Source organism: Chiloscyllium punctatum, chromosome 16, assembly GCF_047496795.1.
Source record: "Chiloscyllium punctatum isolate Juve2018m chromosome 16, sChiPun1.3, whole genome shotgun sequence".
Taxonomy (NCBI): Eukaryota; Metazoa; Chordata; class Chondrichthyes; order Orectolobiformes; family Hemiscylliidae; genus Chiloscyllium; species Chiloscyllium punctatum.
Genome location: NC_092754.1, coordinates 39,188,771 through 39,208,412, shown reverse-complemented (window position 1 = coordinate 39,208,412; position 19,642 = coordinate 39,188,771). Strand labels below are relative to the sequence as shown.

The 19,642-nt window shown below is 38.6% G+C and overlaps 1 protein-coding gene across 10 annotated transcripts in view; it reads right to left on the bottom strand.

Annotated features, from left to right (window-relative positions):
* The window catches only part of cep104 (centrosomal protein 104), a 198,703-nt gene that overhangs the window by 98,635 nt on the left and 80,426 nt on the right, over window positions 1–19,642 (bottom strand). For all 10 annotated transcript variants that reach the window (XR_011962719.1, XM_072586743.1, XM_072586744.1 and 7 more), the window contains one exon: window positions 9,629–9,805. Coding sequence is in view for 9 of the 10 variants with exons in the window: in XM_072586743.1 (XP_072442844.1) it covers window positions 9,629–9,805 (177 nt within the window). In the remaining variant the exon portion in view is untranslated. The remainder of the gene's footprint in view (window positions 1–9,628; window positions 9,806–19,642) is intronic.

Sequence of the window (19,642 nt, the reverse complement as noted above, 5' to 3'; positions counted from 1 at the left end):
GTGGTGGTAACACCACTGAATGTCAAGGGGGGTTAAATTGTCTCTTATTGGAAATGGTCATTGCCTGGCATTTGTGTGGTACAAATGTTACTTGCTAGCCAAAGCCTGGATATTGTCCAGATCTTGTTATATTTAAACATTGACTGCTTCAGTATCTGAGGAGTCATGAATGATACTGAACATTGTGCAATCATCGACAAACATCCCTATTGCTAACCTTACGAATGGAAGGAAGATCATTGATGAAGTAGCTGAAGACACTTGGGCCTAGGACATTAGCTTGAGGAACCTCTGTAGAGATGCCCTGGTGCTGAGATGACTAACCTCCAACAACCACAACTATCTTATGTTCCAAGTATGACTCCACCCAAGGGAGAGATTGCCCCTGATTCTCACCTATTCAAGTTTAGCTATGGCTCCTTGATGCCCTACTCAGTCAAATGTCGCCTTGACATCAAGTGCTGCCATTCTCCCATTACCTTTGGAATTCAGCTCTTTTGTCCATGTTTGAAACAAGGATATAATGAAATCAGGAGCTGAATGGCACTAGCGAAACCCAAATTAGGCATCAGTGATCAGGTGCTGCTTCATAGCACTATTGATGACACCTTCCATCACTTTACTGATGATTGAGGATAAACTGATGGGGTGATAAATCAGTTGGGTTGGAGTTGTCCTGCTTTTTGAGAAAATGGCATACTTGGGCAATTTTCCATATCGTCAGGTAGATGCCAGTATTGTAACTATACTGAAAGAGCTTGGCAAAGGGAGCCGCAAATTCTGGAGCACACGTTTTCAGTATTGTTACTGAAATGCTGTCAGGATCTTTGCAGTATGCAGTATTGCGCCTAACCATTACGCCTCCGGGTGCTTCGGTTTCCTCCCACAGTCCAAAGATGTGCAGGTCAGGTGAATTGGCCATGCTAAATTGCCCGTAGTGTTTGGTAAGGGGTAAATGTAGGGGTATGGGTGGGTTGTGCTTTGGTGGGTCGGTGTGGACTTGTCGGGCCGAAGGGCCTGTTTCCACACTGTAATGTGATCTAATCTAATCATTTCTTGATATCATGTGGGATGAACTGAATTGGTTCAAGACTGGCTTGCAAGGGGTCCCCGAGGGGAGGTCGTGATGATCATCCACTAAGTTTGTTGCAATTGCTTCACATATCTTTTGGAATGATATGCTGGCCTCTCACACTATTCAGTATACCAGTAGATTCTCAATCCGAGAGATTTTTAAAATTCAAATTTGTTGTTCGCTCAGAACCACATCAAGAAGTATATCAATCCACTAAATCACCGGATATTTTGAATATTTATTGAGCCTCTAACTCCAACTTGCTTCCTGTATTGCAAAGCACCCATTGCTCTTAAGGCATCCAATCCAAATCTCAATCTTTACCTCTCCATTTTTCATGATTTGCTTGTTCTTAGTATCTACTTATTTTTTTGTTCTCCCTGTGATGATACTATGGCCTTAAGAGGTGTTATTTTGTCTCATTTGTTTTTGAAGAGAGGTTTTAAGACATAAGTGACAAGTAGTCTGTTCCAAGCTAATAATGTGAACAGCTTGAGATGTCATGGGGATTTTTTTTCGAAAAAAAGTTGAACAATAGAAGCAGCATGAATGGATGGAGTCAGTCTCTCAAAGAACCAGGGTTTTCGTTTAGTTTTCAGCAGTTGTTGGGAGTTTTGAAGTTTGCTCTGGAAGCAGTCTCTCTACCAGAATTTTTTCTATTACTGCTAAAAGCTTAGGTTCTCTTTCTGCTGCCAGAATTGCATGTGAGACAATCTGTTGTATTGAATTTATCTTTGAGGAGAAAGTGAGGACTGCAGATGCTGGAGATCAGAGCTGAAAATGTGTTGCATCCAATGAGCAGGAGAATCGACGTTTCGGGCATGAGCCCTTCTTCCTGAACACATTTCAGCTCTGAATTTATCTTTGGCCAAACCGGTGTTTATGGTATGTTAATATATTGGAACAGTGGCTGTTTAGTAGTTAAATAATTTACTCTTCTGTTAAGTTTGTCAATGCAGTTGAAGTTGTACCAATTCCTATTCCTTTTATTTTAACTGGGGGTAAGAATAAAGTGTGTTTTACTTAAAGCCAAGTACTGTGACAAAACTAATTACATCTGGAACACAGCACCTTCTACTTGCCTTTCAATAAGATAAAAGTTTGGTCCAGGCAATCTTCTTGACATATTTGTAGGGTATTTACTCTGATCCATAACATCCCTCATGGTTTGTCCTAGAATGTCTAACTGCTGCCAACCGCTATTCCCTGACAATCATTATGAAAACGTGAAGTTCAACAAAGCATTGCACACTATCCTATAAGATGGAAAATAAAGTAGATTGCGATCTAAACAGCCATAACAATGTCATCCTGATCATATAATGAGAAAAATAATTTAAGCTAAGCATCAAAAGTCTCCATTGCTTTGTTCCCTTTCCAATTAGCAGTTACAAAAATTGTGACGAGCAATTTAATATAAATATGATCATTTAATATAAATATGAAATCCAAATTGCTTTACTTCGAAATGGTTGGTATTCAATTTTGTTAATTGAATAATTTATCTACACTTGCGGGTGTTTTCAAACCAACCTATTCAAGACATTATTACACATGTTTGCAGCAGATGGGACTTGAATCCAGCCCTCTGGGTTCTGAGTTATGCATTCCAAGAATCCTGAAAAGGGACTCAAGGCAATATTTCTTGCGTCATGCTCTTTGATATTTTAAAATCAACCTTTACAGACACACCTCTGTAGCAGTGGGATTTGAACCCAAGTCTCCTGGCTCAGAAGGAGGGATACTACCAGTGCGCCACAAGAGTCAACTCCTGCGAAACTTGCATGCTTGTTCGGCAAGGAAACTGCTACCATAGCTGAAATAAATGAACTTAAACGCTAAATCAAACATGAAAGTTACCTGTAAAATTTGCACAAACATGAACTCCTAATTTTAGTACAATCAGAACATATATTGTCGCCCTGATTAACTACATAAATTCATAATGAGCTACATACATGGGTAATAACCACTGTTTATGCTACCATTTACATATTATATCTATTAAAAAAAGATTTTTAAAGAAATGCCATACGACAGTACACTGTATAAAGCCTACTTGCAATTGCTTCAAAGTTTATTTTTTCAGCGTAATTTAACATGGTCTTCTTGTGGTTTTGACTTGAAATAGGTTTTTAACAACCGGAGACATAGCACAGATATGAAAACTACTCCTTAATAGCAATCTTTTCAAGGCAAATAATTTCCTTCAAACCTTGGTAGTATAGGCTACACATACAAAAACTTCATACACTTTTTCTAAATTAAAGCAACTATTGATAATCCAATATTTTATTTCTGCATTGTGTGAATAGTCTTCTGTTTAATCCATTAAAAGCAAGTTGCTTTTCAATTCTATGGCTAACAAATTATTCTATTCATGCATGTTTCCTTGGTGTAAAAATGCAACAAAAAGCAGGAGAAATAAAAATAAATTCCACATTCTTGCAGCTGCAGGTCTTCAACACTGTACACACCTACATACTCGTATACTCACTATTAAATCAGAACTGAAGTATAAGTAAAAACTATCACTAGCTTTGATGATTGCTGGCTAATTACTTGAAAGTAGAATTATACTTGCTGTTCTTCATAACCATTTCTTAAATGCACCTCCTCCTCTTAGTTCATTATCCCTCTTCCTCTTACCTCCTTTACTTCTCAGAATTTCCACAAATTCTGACTCAGGACAAATACTTGTCCCCTATATTTCTCCACTTCTTTTCCATTAAATTCACCTCTCCTCATCCTTTTTTTTTAAAAATCAGTCCTTCGCTGTTCCTCTTGCCCTCTCACCAACTGTTATTACCTTGCTGTCTGGTTTTCCTTGCCTATGTTTCATTCTATATGTACATATTTACCAAGTGACACCTTGTCTCATAGTCCCTAGCAGAACTATTACTCCAAGTAACACCATCAATCTTCTTGCTCCAAAAATGATCATGTCTGAACATTTTCATTTGTGGCAGGAGCAGCAGTATTACTTCTCAGTTAATCCTTTGTTGCACTTCAGGCTAATTGATTAAGGACTGACTGCCAGCTTATAGTGAATATGGTGGCACGTAGAGTTGAAAATAAACAAATTCTAAATAATTGTACAGCATCTGAACAAAGATTTTATTTACAATGAGAATGTGAAAGAAGAAGAAGAAGTTGCTTTATCCCAAGAAAATAATTAAAGCCAAATTAAATTTGGATTTTTATTTTAAAATTTTTTTAGCCTCTTCTCCCACTTTCCTCTGCATATACTGCAACTTTAATCAAAAATTCTTCAGTCTAATGAAGTAGTAACAAAAATTGTTAACCAAAGTGGTGAATACCTTTTTTATTTCAGCTATTTGTAGTTTTTTTTATTTTAAATAATTTAACTAAGTTTAGTATTTTGGTCAGTCAGTTTTTGCTTTGCTTGAAGTTATAGTTCTAGACAAAAATTAAACTTGCCATAACTGGTCTTCAGCTTGTCAGACAATTTTGGCCACAATGCCACTATTGTTAACCAGCCTCAGGATATCATCACTTAATTCACCCACTCTGTGAATAGCTCTACACATAGTGCAGGTTTTATGTTAACCATTAAACCTTCTTGGTATTGTGTATTGTGTAACCTTGGTAATGTTCATTTGAATGGGAGCATGGTCCTTTGTATCAATTTATCCTTACGTAAAGAGGGAATGTGAGAGAGAGGAGATCAAAGAACCAATCAAGCACCATCTGCAACAGGATTACCCAATATTTCTGCATTTAAAAAATTCCATTTTGTCTGAATTTAAGGGAGTCAGTTCAAATTTCAGAAAGATTGCCACACAGTAAATACAAATTTCAGAAAATGAATAAATTGATTATTTAATGAATTTATAAAAACTGCCTAGAAGCATTTTGTTGACTTTCATTCCAGTTAAAAAGATAGCTTAAGAGAGACAAAGACTAGGCCCTCCCCAAGCCCTGACCACAAGCACAGAATGGCTCAAGGTACTCAAAGAGCTTCCATCTATCCTAAGATTAGAAGTGAGGATATTTTCTGATTTCAACATGCTCAGTTCCATTTGCTATTGCTTAGATAATGAAGCACCCTTTGCCTTGCAGGAGCAAGGCCTGCTCAAAATTGAGATTAGTCTGACTAGCGGCAAGTAACATTCATATCACAAAACTGAGATAATAACCAAATTTATTGAGAGAGGATAATTAACTCTTGACATTCAAGGCATTACCATGGTCAAATACCCTAATTAGTCAGAACTTTAACCAAACCGTTTACATAAATAGTGAGAAGAGTAGACCAGAGACTGTGATTTCTATGGCAAATTCCACAAAACGTTTCAACATCTAAGCACAAGCCAAGAGTGTGACGGAATACTCTGCACTTGCCTAGATGAAGCAGGTTCAATAACACTAGAATCTAGACAACGTCCAAGGTAAAGCAGACCACTTAACTGGCACCCAGCCTCCATGTTAAAACATTCACATCACTGCTGCAACAGAGTGGCTCCTGTGCTTTCCATCTCCAAGCCACAATGCAGCAACTTGCCAAGTTTCCTTTGACAGCATTTCTAAGCCTGCAACCTCTATAACCTAGAATAACAAAGGAAGCAGGCACATGGGAATGCAAGCTCTCAGTCATACATCATCCTGACTTGCAAACAGACCACCTTTCTTCAATGTTATTGAAACAAGATCCAGGCCCAACCGCAACATGGGAGTACGTTTGCCACAATGACTGCAGCAGTTCATGAAAGTGGGTCACTACCACCAATCAAGCACCATCTACAACAGGATTACGCAATATTTCTGCATTAAAAAGGGTCCGTGAGGGATGGGTATTACATGTTGGCCATGCTAGGAACACATACATTTAGTGAATGAAAAATAAATTCATATAAGTTATCTTAAGTGCACACAAACATGGTTAAGTGGTTGTGCTTTGCTGAGTTAATCACAAGAAAAAGATAATTATTGAGTATCACAATTTTACAATGACTTATACATAAAAGTACAAATATATCTGTACCTAAACAATGTAACATAACAGGATAAAGTAACTTTTTTGTTGAACCATCTTTGTATTACACAAAGATTTCTACACAATAAAGCAGTAGGTTTGTTGTGTGGACATTTTCACTGAATGCTATACTTATTATTTGCCAGGAAATGTAAAAGAAAATTTAAATTGCTCGCTCTTCTGGCTCAAAAAACTTGGGAGTTAGTTCTGGCTTTGATATGTTTGCGTCATGACTAGTTGCACATCAATTTCAGGCTCACCTTCTGACTTCACCGCTGGCTCATTCTCAATTCTAGACTGATTTAGGAAACTCACACTCTTAGTTACAGGATAACGTTATATTTAAAAATCAGTGTTGCAGAGCATAGATCTAGTTTATCACTATGTTGGTGGTTACAAAGAAAACTGGTAGACAAGACAAATGGCAGAACAGGCACAAATGACTCTGCTTTAAAATGGACCATTCCAACATTTTCAAGGAAATTAAATCCACTTTAATGCTTACAGACAACTAATCGGAAGGCACCATACAACTTATAGAGTCAGAGAGTCAGAGCTGTACAGCACGGAAAAAGCCCCTTCAGCTCAACTCATCCATGCCAACCAGATATCCTAAATTCATCTAGTCCAATTTGCCAGCAATTGACCCATATCCCTCAAAACCCTTCCTATTCATAAACCTATCCAGATGCCAAATAGCTTATCCTGGAGTTGTATTTGTTCTGAGACTTAAGTCTAGTTTCACTCCATGACCACTGCATAATTAAACTAAAGGTAGCTTCCTGAGCATTGGATAGACCAGGCAAAAGTGAGGACTGCAGATGCTGGAAATCAGAGCCTAGATTAGAGTGGAGCTGGAAAAGCACAGCCGGTCAGGCAGCATCCGAGGAACAGGAAAATCAACGTTTTGGGCAAAAGTCCTTTATCAGGAATGAAGATTCCTGCTGAAGGGCTTTTGCCCGAAACGTCGATTTTCTAGCTCATTGGTAGACCACCATGGTTACAAAATGTTGATTTGGTCTGCTGTTATTCTTGTTAAAACATGGAAGCTAAAATGGTTTAAGAATCAGATAAGTTCCAAACAAATCTTTGAACTAGAAATAATATTTCTAAATAAACATTGATGATACAACCTTTTAGCTCCCTATAAACTACTGTGATGCTAGGATGACAAATTTATGTTTAATGATGTTAGTTGGATTTACATTGCAATGTAAAATAAGATATGCACAAAATACATGACTAGAAAAATCATGAATTAAACAGTCAACTGAGTTAGATACACACACAGAAGTCCTACATTTGGAACTGGCTAAAACTGTGGAGACATAAGCTTGTGGTTAACAATTGGTTTGAGACACAACACTAGTGGTACTCCTCAGGAGTCAGTGGTAGGCTCCCTATTCTTCACCAATATTAATGATCTGGAACATGGCAAAATTGGTTTGATACCACTTGGTAAATTTATGCAAAAAAGTAAATGAATACAAACCTCCATTAAAAACAACTGAGCTACTGTTGGAGCATGCAATGGCAAATAGTATTTAAGAAAACAAATTGCAGTGTCATGCATGTAGCTAGGACCAACACAAAGTATACTTCTCATTTATAGGAAATGGTACAGAGAGCAAAGAATCCAGGTGATACTGCACACAAAGATGTTAACGTTCATAATGAATGCAGAAAAAGCTAATAAGCACAGGGCTGTCTGTTGGACCAGACTTACTTTGGTTACATTACATAATGGGTGATAGTCATGGCCTTGGAAAAGGTTCAAAAGAGTCAGGAGAATACTGTCTTGCTGAAGGAACTTTCCATTTACTCAGCTAGTCTTAAAAAAGTGAACCTATTTACATTACAGCAATGCAGACTTGGAAACGACTTGACAGCTATTTGAAATAATGAAGTTACATGCTTGTTCACAGTCTACTTTAGTTTCACAGATTGGGAATAGCCAAGGGACATTCATTTTTTCATCTTTGGCTTTTCTCATTTTACCTTGGTTTAACACATTGCAGGTTGATGGCCATTTTCTGTCTCCTTCTGTCAGTTTTCATTCCTATTTTAATTCTCTCACCATTGCATCTTTCCATCCGGTCTTAGGCCTTCTTACTGACAGCCTCATCTCCATCACTAGACCTTCTCAGCAACAGTTGACCAAGAATCTCTTATTAGCGACTTTCTTTGATGCTTCCTCATTGCTCACTGATGCCCTGATGTACTCATGCCTTTCATGTCATGCATCCATCTCAGCCACTGTATCTCTCTTCTTATATTGCCTGTGTTTCTGCATCAGTTAACAAGATTGATATCTCAACTGTGTAGGAGTTTCTTCCTTTCAATTTCAGTGATATTCTCTAACATATAACACACCAGTGCATTTCCAATTATTCCAAAGAAATCTTGCCATTGCTTAATCTGCATTTCATTTCTTGCACTTTCCACCACTGATCACAAGTCCACAAAACTACTTCTGACAGGTCTGGGCCCATCATCTTTACTCTTATTCTCTTCCTAGGCTCAAATTGACAGCTCCTAATGTGCTTTTTATCTACTGAGATTTGTACCTCTACTTCCGATCTCATTGCTCTGTTACTGCATCCAAGTTCAGTGTCAATCCAGACAATAACTAAACTTTGGTTTCGATATTCACTGTTCTCCACACTACTACTTAATCTTATCTGGCACTCAATACATGTACTGTAATAATTATATGTGTTTTAAAAGGAACTCAACGAACTTTAGAACCTCTTTAGACTTCATCCTGAAGAACCCAGTCTCTCAGTCCCTGTTCCATGATTCAATCTTGAGGGCATGCAGTTAGAGTTGAATTTCCGTAGAGCTTTTCAAATCCTGAATCATTTCCCTTCCCTTTGAATACTGGTACTCAAACGCATTGCTTCTGTGTCTTTGGTATTTTTTCGACTCAACTATACCTGAACACAGTACTCACCTGGGAAAATCACAATTTAGGATACATTATATACATAATTTAGGATAGATAAATTTCTTGTAGGATACATAAGCCAATCGAGAAACATTTAAACTTCTGATGCAATCTATTTTACTAGCTTCAGGTAAGGTTTAGAACTTGAAAACAGATAGTAGATATCTGAAAATCTGTTCCAACTTCCAAGTGCAACAACATTTCTAATAAATAAAACAACACAAAATTACAGAGGTTAAGAATCCAAACAAAATCAGAAAATACTCAAGCACGTTTGTCAGCACTTGCAGGGATAACATATAAAGTAGCATTTCAGGAGTAGATGCCTCACAATATGAAATGTTAACTAAGCTGTACCATCTACAGATATTACCAACTGCTGAACATGTCTGGCACTTTGTGTTTTTGGTTACCTTCCTAGTGCTATTTAAAACAAAGAAGCTTTTTTAAAATAAGGACAAAAACCCACAATTGAAAAATAAGATGCTATAATGATCATAGTTATAAATCTCACTGAAAATCTCACTGATAGATCATGATATTAAGAAACAGCTAAAACAGCAACAATATTGGATCTCTGACCAGCTTAATATGAAAGTTCATCACTCACCTTCATGACGTTGTCTACAGTGAAGCCACTATTATCTGTGCCTAACTCCTTCAGCAAGCGTTCCACCAATTCAATTTGGTTTACTAGCAAGCGACCTGGAACTTGTGGCTTCAAAGGCTGCATTAACTGGGGTGGGATAATGAGAAGAGGTCGTACTTCTTTAAGCAGTGCCATTTCCTGAAAAGCAAGGAAATAATTATCTAAGTATCAATGCTTCTGCTTTGCTTTTTCTGTTCATTAAAATTGGTAATACTCAGAAGCTGTCAAAGATATTAGATATGATCTTTAATACAACATTACAGGACACTTTCATAATGGTCTCATGATTTTTTTAGAAAGAACTGGAAGGGAGAAGTTTAATCAGAATCTTGAAAGAATGAAGCTGAAAGAATGAAGCTACAAAGCTGGAAATAAAGAGATTTTCCAAAAAAATCTACCTTGGATTCACAAAGCAGTACTTGGGAGACCAAGGGCAGTTATATACCATACATGCAAAACAATTTAAGGGCAGAAACTAAGTGAGGGGATCTCCATTTTCAGCTTTGCTTGGAAGAATTAATAATCAATTTCATCAAAATGTCCTTCGAGACATGCCCTAGGTCCTACATTTAAAGCTGAAATTAACAGTGATGATGAGAAGCATTTTGAAAATTTACATAAAAATAAGAATGGGGCTATAGTGGATCCAATGTCCACAATCCAAACAATACCAGCTCTGTACTTACAATTGAATTAGAATTTTATTTAGTAAGAAGCTACTAACGTGATACTCCATGAAACATTAGTCAGCTGAATAGATTAAAACCCTCAAGACATCCAGCAAATTGAAGAAAATTATGATGATGCGAAGAGAAAGCTATTTCTATCATCCATTCAAAAAATCAGAAGTTGAAGGAAGTGAAAATTTCAAACCATTGTACATTCAACAAACACAAAAGGCGAGGAGTAAATATAAACAGTTCAAATTTACTGATTTTTTAAAAAAGTGTATCTATCCCTTCAATGAATAGATGATGATTTTGTTAAATGTGCTCTTTCAAATACTTGTAAGAGAGAGACGTTTGTGGTTTTAAATAGTCTGGTTGCATATGTAGATTTACACTTTGGTTGCGAGAAAAAATAATATTTATTTAAAATGTCGATTTTGTTATTAGAAACCGATTTATTTAGTTCAGAGTGAATAGTACTGGGGTAGCACACTGAAAATCAAGCCCTGCTATTCCAGAGTCATCACAAAAGTTAAAAAATTTTAAACTAGGCAAATCCTCCAATTTACTTGTCTTTTAGACCCACGTTGACAAAAAGGAACAGACTTGGTTTCCATATCCAACAAAAATTTCTATAGATTTCAAGTAAATAAATAAATTGTACTACGGTGAAACAAAATACAGCATAAAATCTGCTTCCTAGTAGTCACCCTTAACCACTATATAATCAGATAGAGACAAGAAAAAGATATGGTTGCTGTGAGCGTAGGCCAAGATTGGAAAAGTAGTTCAGTGTTTCCTGTTCACAGGACTTGCTAAGATGCTTCTTGTGATCAGAACATTGATTTTTGATCTTCTTTCACCTACTTGCAGGAGGCACAGGATAACTGACTCACGTTATAAAAGTTTCTTTCTTGTTAATTACAAGCCACAGCTTGCTGTAACTGCTGAATCAAAAGTAAACCGGTTCAGGTTCAAAGTGTTTTTTTTACTGCAGTGAACAGAAACAAATTCTGATGCTGTGAAATCTGGTGAGAACTGACACCACTTATTGTTGCAAGGCTGAATGCTCTCCAGGGTTTGCGATAGGCAGACATACAGGAGTTGCAACTGAAAGTTGTTGAATCATCAATGAAAATCACCACTTCTGAGCTTACTGAGTGCAAGTTATTGATGAAGCAGTTGAAGATGGCTGGGCCTCGGACATTACCCTTGGAGAACTCATGAAGTAATATCTTGAGGGTGACATGAATGAACCCCAAATACTATCATCATTTTCTTTTGTATTAGGTATGACTCCAACCAGCTGAGATGTTTTCCCCCCAATCACCTGTTATTCTGGTTTTGCTCAGATTTCTTGATACTACACAGTCAAATTTTGCTTCACTTCCACTTTAACCTCACCTCTGAAATTGAGCTCTTTTGCTCATGTAAAGTGCCATCTAACAGCAGGTGGCACCAACCAGCATTCTTCGAACCACAGAATCGCTATAGCGTGAAGACAAGCCATTTGGCCCACTGAGTCCACACTGACCATCTGAAGAGTGCCCCACCCAGACCCACACCCCTACCCTATCTCAGGCTAATCCACCTACCCTGCACACTGCTGGACAGTACAGGCAATTTAGCATGGCCAATCCACCTAACCTACAGATCTTTGGACTCTAGGTGGAAACCGGACCACCTGGAGGGAACTTATGCAGACACAGTGAGAATGTGCAACCTCCACACAGACAGCCACTCAAGGCTAGAATCAAATCTGGGCTCCTGGAGCTGTGAAGCAGCAGTGCTAGCCATTGAGCCATGAGCTGCCCTAAGATATGGTCCTTGTTGACCACATTACAGCACTGTTCTGGTGTAACATTATATTTATAGACTCATAGAGATGTACAGCATGGAAACAGATCCAGAAGGGAGAAAGCAAGAGGCCAACAAGGAGCAGATTAGAACATGCAAATCTAGAAGTAACAAAATCACAGATGCAAATTTCAACAATAGATGAGCCAAGGCAGCGACGGAGTCAGGCGATGATTGAGCAGTTGGAAAAAGACACCCTTTGTGAAGGTTGGATACTCATCTTTAGGCCAAGCAATACACCAAAGGTGCAAATAACCTCAGGTAGGTGCCAGAATAAAGAATGGAATGGTGTCAGCGAAAAGCTTGTTGTGTGGACCACAGCAATGGGACAGTGTGTTGGTGTTTCAATATTTAATGAGAATAATTGTCTGCTCATCCAACTCGGTCAGGCAAGAAGTCTAACAACTTAGACATAATGAAGGGATTGAAAGAAGTGACACTGAGACAGAACTGGAGGCCATCGGTGAACACATAGGTGTCACCAAGGAGATGCATATGGAGAAGTAGAGGCCCAGGATAGATCCGTGGCGGGGGGGGGGCATAAAAATTAATGGTATAGGACCAGAGAAAATACAAATATAAGTTAGGAAAATGTACCACATATTTGTTTCATTTGTTTACAACATGAGTTAATTGCTTGATCCGAGTTACTTCGAGTCATACAAACAGAAATAGCCACTTTGGTCCAACCAGTTCATGCCGACTGTAATCCCAAACTAAACTCATCCTACCTGCCTGTGCTCAGCCCAGGTCATTTGCTAGGTCATTTCAGAGGGCAATTATGAGTCAATTGTATAACTGTATATCTGGGATCCATGTGAGGTCCAACCAAATAAGGAAGACATTTATTCTTTGCCAAAAGAACGTGAGTGAGCCAGAAGGGTATTTACGACATTTGGCATAGGCAATGGTAACCTGGTTGCGACTAGACTAACATAATTCCAGGTTATTTTTCACGGAATTCAGATTTCATCATATGCCAAGGGTGAACTTGAATCTCTCTCTCTCTCTCTCTCTCTCTCTCTCTCTCTCTCTCCAGAAATGTAATCTGGGACTTTGGACTATTGCTCAACATTGGGCCACAACCCCTCACACATGCAGGAAACAAAAGTTACTGAAGAGTATACAAAACTAGAACAAAAATGCCACTTTTAATGCATAGGAAAGTAAAATCCATCAATCAGTAAACCCACAATGGATCAACAGACTTGCTGCAATTTGATCAATATCCATAAGAAACAAGCAACAATATTTAAGTTTATTTGACCAACAGTGAACTTTTAAGTGAAACCTTTGATGTCAAGAAACCTGAGAATTCATAATTTTCACTCCTCAATGGCACACCATATGACTTCCCTGTTCCAACATCACTGTGGATGTGGGCACAGCATGAAAACGTGTCACTCACTACTAAGAGATGTAAGATCAATGCCCATCCATAACCAGGTTCAACACTTCATTTAAATAGAAGACAGACAAACTAATGACTGAATTGTTAAAACAATACTTCATCCAGTCTTTTCCCCTGACCCATGACACTTACTGTAAGAACTCATGCATTAGCCAGATAAGATTAATATGACTCATGAACATTCTTAACATAATCTTAATCTAGACATAACATGACATATTGAATTGGCACTTCAATCACTTTCTGACTGAGATCTTTCTTCCAGTTGTCTCATCAAACACAGAACTCCAATTGGGGGCTTATTTGAAATTAGAGACAATTTGGAGTTACACTGATAGGCTGCACAATTAAAATTTCTCACTATACTTCAGTACTGAATAGAAAATGGAGATGAAAAACGCAAACTAAAGGAAGTCAGCTCAGAAAGACATTCCACGATTCACTGAGATAATGAGCAATGCGGTTGTAAAAGTACAGCTCTCAAGCTGCACATGAAGCCAGTAAAAAGACTGTTGCCTTTATAGCAAAGCTTATTCTGAATGTCGACATTCAATCAGTTGCCAATGACTTCAGAATGAATCTCCCAGGAACACAGTTCTCCAGTAAATAGACGAAATGATTGTTCCCTTGTAAACACATCTGTGAAATGCAGGGGAGCTCAAAATATTGATGCAGTTGGCGCTCCATGTTGCCAGCAGACAACAAGATGAATATTGTCAGCCACTCTCATGCTTTTGTAATGAGCAATTACAAAAATTACATCAGCCACCACCCTGCTAGAAACCATTACTATAGTCGACAAGTAAGCCAACTCCTTACAAGCCCATCTAGTTACACCCATTAGGGAACTGGTAAAGCACTCCTAGGTTTCGAAACTAAAATAAAGTCCTTCACAATTTCAATGAAGATTTCACCAATTCAATATTTTCTTGCTGAGTAAGCTTCTATTTCTCTGCTATACTTGATATTATCACAAGTAATAGCACAAAACTTGGCAACCTGTGCATCAATGTACAATATCCTTGTTCTTATCTTTGTAATGATAATTTTCAAAATTGCCCTTAATGACTTCTTCTAAATATAAAATTCTTGCAAAGGACGTGACAATGGTAAAGCCACATTAATTAGCATTCATTGGTTACCCTGAGGTGACAATGATGGACCTCTTTCCTTGCATGAAAGCATTTGTCTGTAATGGTGGTACATCCACCATGATGTTACAAAGAAATCCCAGTATTCTGACCCAGCAATGAGAGGGGAATAGCAATCTATGTTCAAATCAGGTTAATAAGAAACTTGGATCAGGAGGGAAATTTATGTAAAGATAATGGTACTGTAACCATAATATTTAGAATTATACTCAAGAGATAGAAACTACAGGGGTTAGGAACTTGGACAAGTTTCTGCAATATATTCAACGTATTGCAGATGGGGTGCCAGCAGAGGACAATAATGCAGTCATCACTCAGAGTTCATTCAGTGCCCTTGGTTCTCTCAAAAGTATTAATCAACGTGAATGAATGCTAATACTGGTTGAGGAACATGGTAGGAGACTAGCCAGGTGTCTCTGACTGTGTTTAACCTGAAGCAGAGAAAGACCTCAGGAGATTTATGGTTAACTGGAGGACTCTCGAAGTCTCACATACCTAACCTGACATCACTGTAACCTGTCTGCTTGAAGTAGTCATATCAGACCAAAAATGTTAATTTTGTTCCTCTCTCTTCACAGATTCCACCAGAGCGGAGTTCCTCCAGCACTTAGTTTTTATTTTAGATCTCCAGCAGCAGCTGTATACTGTTTTGAAAGCCTCTGCGACCCCCATCTTTTTACACTGTAAGCTATTGATGGGACAAGATATTTCCTTGAATGATGACGGCAATACCTGGGACACAACCGTATTGATAACAGTGAGAGTGCAATTATGTCATACTGTGCTTTACTCGTGTGTGGAACAGATCTTTCAACTTGAACAGTGCCCATATTTAAGAGATGGGCCTTGAATGATTAAAAGGGATTATAATCACCTAGTCTTATCCTGGTATGGGTGATTTTTGATTGGTCAATGAAATTCACATTATTAGGCTTCACAATAATTGTTTACAATTGGTGGCTTAATGGGCCTGTATCTCCAAGGCTGAAAAATCAGCATTTCATATCCCACAAGAAGTGATAATACCATACAATAGCTGTATACTGTACCTCAAAGGAATAAGACATTCCTTAAAAGAGAGGTGACCAAAGTAGGATTGCCAGAGGCAATAAATTAAAACCTGGTGTATATTTTGCTAATTATTTCATTTGACAAGTGTTTCAACTAAAGTAAGTGCAAAACATACATGTCCCAGCGCAAACAGACTTAACTCAAGTGATCTATGCCAGTCTTTATGTGCCAAAACTTCAACTTGATTACTTCATTTCACTTATCAATGTCAACCGATATCCTTCCATTCCTTTCGCCCTCATTTACTTAACTAGTTCTTCTTTAGATGCATCACTGCTCATCCATTTGAGCACATCAAGTGGGAGTGAGTTCCACATTGTTACCGCTGAATAAAGACGCTTCGCCTCAGTATAAGTAACAATTGTTGACTCTTATTTCAGAACGTCACAAATTTCAGTTTAAAGAGAAATAAACCTTTATTTATTGATGTCAGTCGCACACTGTAATCAACTCCTCTTGACCTGTAAATTGGCCCATTAAGTCTGCGACAGGCTCTGGGTGACACCAAAGAAGTCTCATAGCCTTCTTGTGGTGGCAGCCCTTGATGAATCTCTGAAGCAGTACATTTTACCTCTCGTTTGGGTGTGACTGATACAAATTTCTTAACATCACATGGTTAATTGCTATTACATTATTAAAACAGGAATTTCTCAACCTTACAATGACAAAGGATTGCTATCTTCCTGTTACATATACTGAATTGTTCACAGAGTCATAGCGTCATAGAGACGTACAGCATGGAAACAGACACTTCGGCCCAACCTGTCGCCGAAGTGACAGATATGCCGCCCAGATATCCCAACCCAATCTAGTCCCACCTGCCAGCACCCGGCCCATATCCATCCAAACCCTCCTATTCATATACCCATCCAAATGCCTCTTAAATGCTGCAATTGTACCAGCCTCCATCACACCCTCTGGCAGCTCATTCCATACACGTACCACCCTCTGCATGAAAACGTTGCCCCTTAGGTCTCTTTTATATCTTTCCCCTCTCACCCTAAACCTATGCCCTCTAGTTCTGGACTCCCTCACTCCAGGGAAAGGACTTTGTCCACTTACCCTATCTATGCCCCTCATGCTTTTATAAAGTTCTATAAGGTCACCCCTCAGCCTCTGACGCTCCAGGGAACACAGCCTCTCCCTATAGCTCAAATCCTCCAACCCTGGCAACATCCTTGTAAATCTTTTCTGAACCCTTTCAAGTTTCACAACATCTTTCCGATAGGAAGGAGACTAGAACTGCACGCAATATTCCAACAGTGGCCTAATCAATGTCCTGTACAGCCGCAACATGACCTCCCAACTCAATTACTCAATACTCTGACCAATAAAGGAAAGCATACCAAACACCTTCTTCACTATCCTATCTACCTATGACTCCACTTTTAAGGAGCTATGAACCTGCACTCCAAGGTCTCTTTGTTCAGCAACACTCCCTAGGACCTTACCATTAAGTGTATAAGTCCTGATAAGATTTGCTTTCCCAAAATGCAGTACCTCGCATTTATCTGAATTAAACTCCACCTGCTACTTTTAAGCCCATTGGCCCATCTGGTCCAGATTCTGTTGGAATCTGAGGTAACCCTCCTCGCTGTCCACTACACCTCCAATTTTGGTGTCATCTGCAAATTTATTAACTGGACCTCTTATGCTCGCATCCAAATCATTGATGTAAATGACAAAAAGTAGAGGGCCCAACACTGATCCTTGTGGCACTCCACTGGTCACAGGCCTCCAGTCTGAAAAACAACCCTCCACCACCACTCTCTGTCTTCTCCCTTTGAGCCAGTTCTGTATCCAAATAGCTAGTTCTCCCTGTATTCCATGAGATCTAACCTTGCTAATCAGTCGCCCAAGGGGAACCTTGTCGAACGCCTTACTGAAGTCCATATAAGTCACATCTACTGCTCTGCCCTCATCAATCTTCTTTGTTACCGCTTCAAAAAACTCAATTATTTACATAATCTTGTGTTAATAGGTAAGAAAGGAGCTAATAGGATCCTGAATTGTTGGCATTCACATACTCTTGTTAATAGGACAATCACCTGATGAAGGAGTGACGCTCCGAAAGCTAGTGCTTCCAATTAAACCTGTTGGACTATAACCTGGTGTTGTGTGATTTTTAACTTTGTACACTCCAGTGCAACACCGGTATCTCCAAATCATCGTTAATAGGTAAGGAAGTATGTTGATAGGAGGCAGTCAATAAGGTGTATAGTCAGAGAAGTCAGTCTTATTCAAGGAAACAATTAGCTTCACCCGAGGGAGCAAAACACATGTATGGCTCCACGTATTTCCTACAATTCTGAGATAATGAGACACCTGCTGTGATTTCCGGTCTCTGCCTGCCAAAGGACAGGTACACAGTCAACCATTACAGTAAACCATCATAATAGCAACCACCTGATGAAGAAGCAGTGCTTCGAAAGCGAGTGCTTCCAATTAAATCTGCTGGACTATAACCTGGTGTTGTGTGATTTTTAATTATAATAGGGAGTTTTTAAACTGTTGATAGTCTAAAGCATAATGATAAGCTATTATAAAGGAGTTTTGGACTGTTGAATCCCCAAAATTTTATGACTACAGGCAGTTCTTCTATAAAATGATGGTTGCGCCCTCATGCAACCTTGTATTAAAGAAAAATCACGCTTTAGAAACAGCGGTTACAGTATTGGCAATGTAATCGTGTTACAGCCAATGCATATTTTTAAACTTTGGGCTTTAAAAATAGTGCAATTTGTCAATGGCATTGTAGTGAATTTGTGTTAACGAAACATCCATTACAGCATACCAACCTTTACTACCTTATGGTTATGACATCTCGCTTAATTTCCCTCAAATGGGAACAATTTGTAAATGCAAGAATTTATACAATAGTTAAGTTTTAAAACATCCCTTAACTTGAACTGGGATAAAATGGTCCAGTGAATTGGATGGTGGTCATACAGATTCGGCCTGGAGACAGGCCAATGTGATTGCAACGTAAATTTATGCAAAATCAAGAGACAGGTGTTACCCTTGGGGGGAGAAACAAAACACAGACATAGAGAGAGGGAGAGAATGAAAGAGTGAGATAGAAACAGCTGTTGTGAAGAGTTAGGGATGGCTGCTTTTGTATCAGCAACCAAACAGGATGCTGATTACAACTCTGTTCGAAAAGGAGGCTTTTGAATATTCAAGAACAAAGAGTTACTGAAATAGGCTTAATGCTGTAAGTTGGATCAGGGATACTTAAAAGGCTGACAGCAATGAATTTTTAAGGACACTGGAAAACTGGCCATGGCATGAAGGATGACTGATAGACAATTGACAATAGGTGCAGGAGTAGGCCATTCTGCCCTTCGAGCCTGCACCACCATTCAATATGATCATGGCTGATCATCCTTAATCAGTATCCTGTCCCTGCCTTATCTCCATAACCCTTGATTCCACAATCCTCGAGAGCTCTATCCAACTCTTTCTTAAATGAAGACCAGAACTGCACATAGTACTGATGAAAAGAAAGAACTTGGAACCACATCAAATCTTTCATAAAAGTATATTTTATCATGTCAATTAACTATTAGAGACATACCTTTTTGACCAGCTGCCTGTTTAGTCAGGTTAAGTCAATAGATTTTAGTTTGTTTCTTAAAGCAAAAGTTTTGGAATGCTGAATCTCGTCTTTCGGTCATGTTTGTTCGTATTGAGGAACTCATCTCTTTTGAAGAGTCATGATTTGGAGATGCCGACGTTGGACTGGGGTGTAAAAAGTTAAAAATCACACAACACCAGGTTATAGTCCAACAGGTTTAATTGGAAGCTAGTGTGCTTC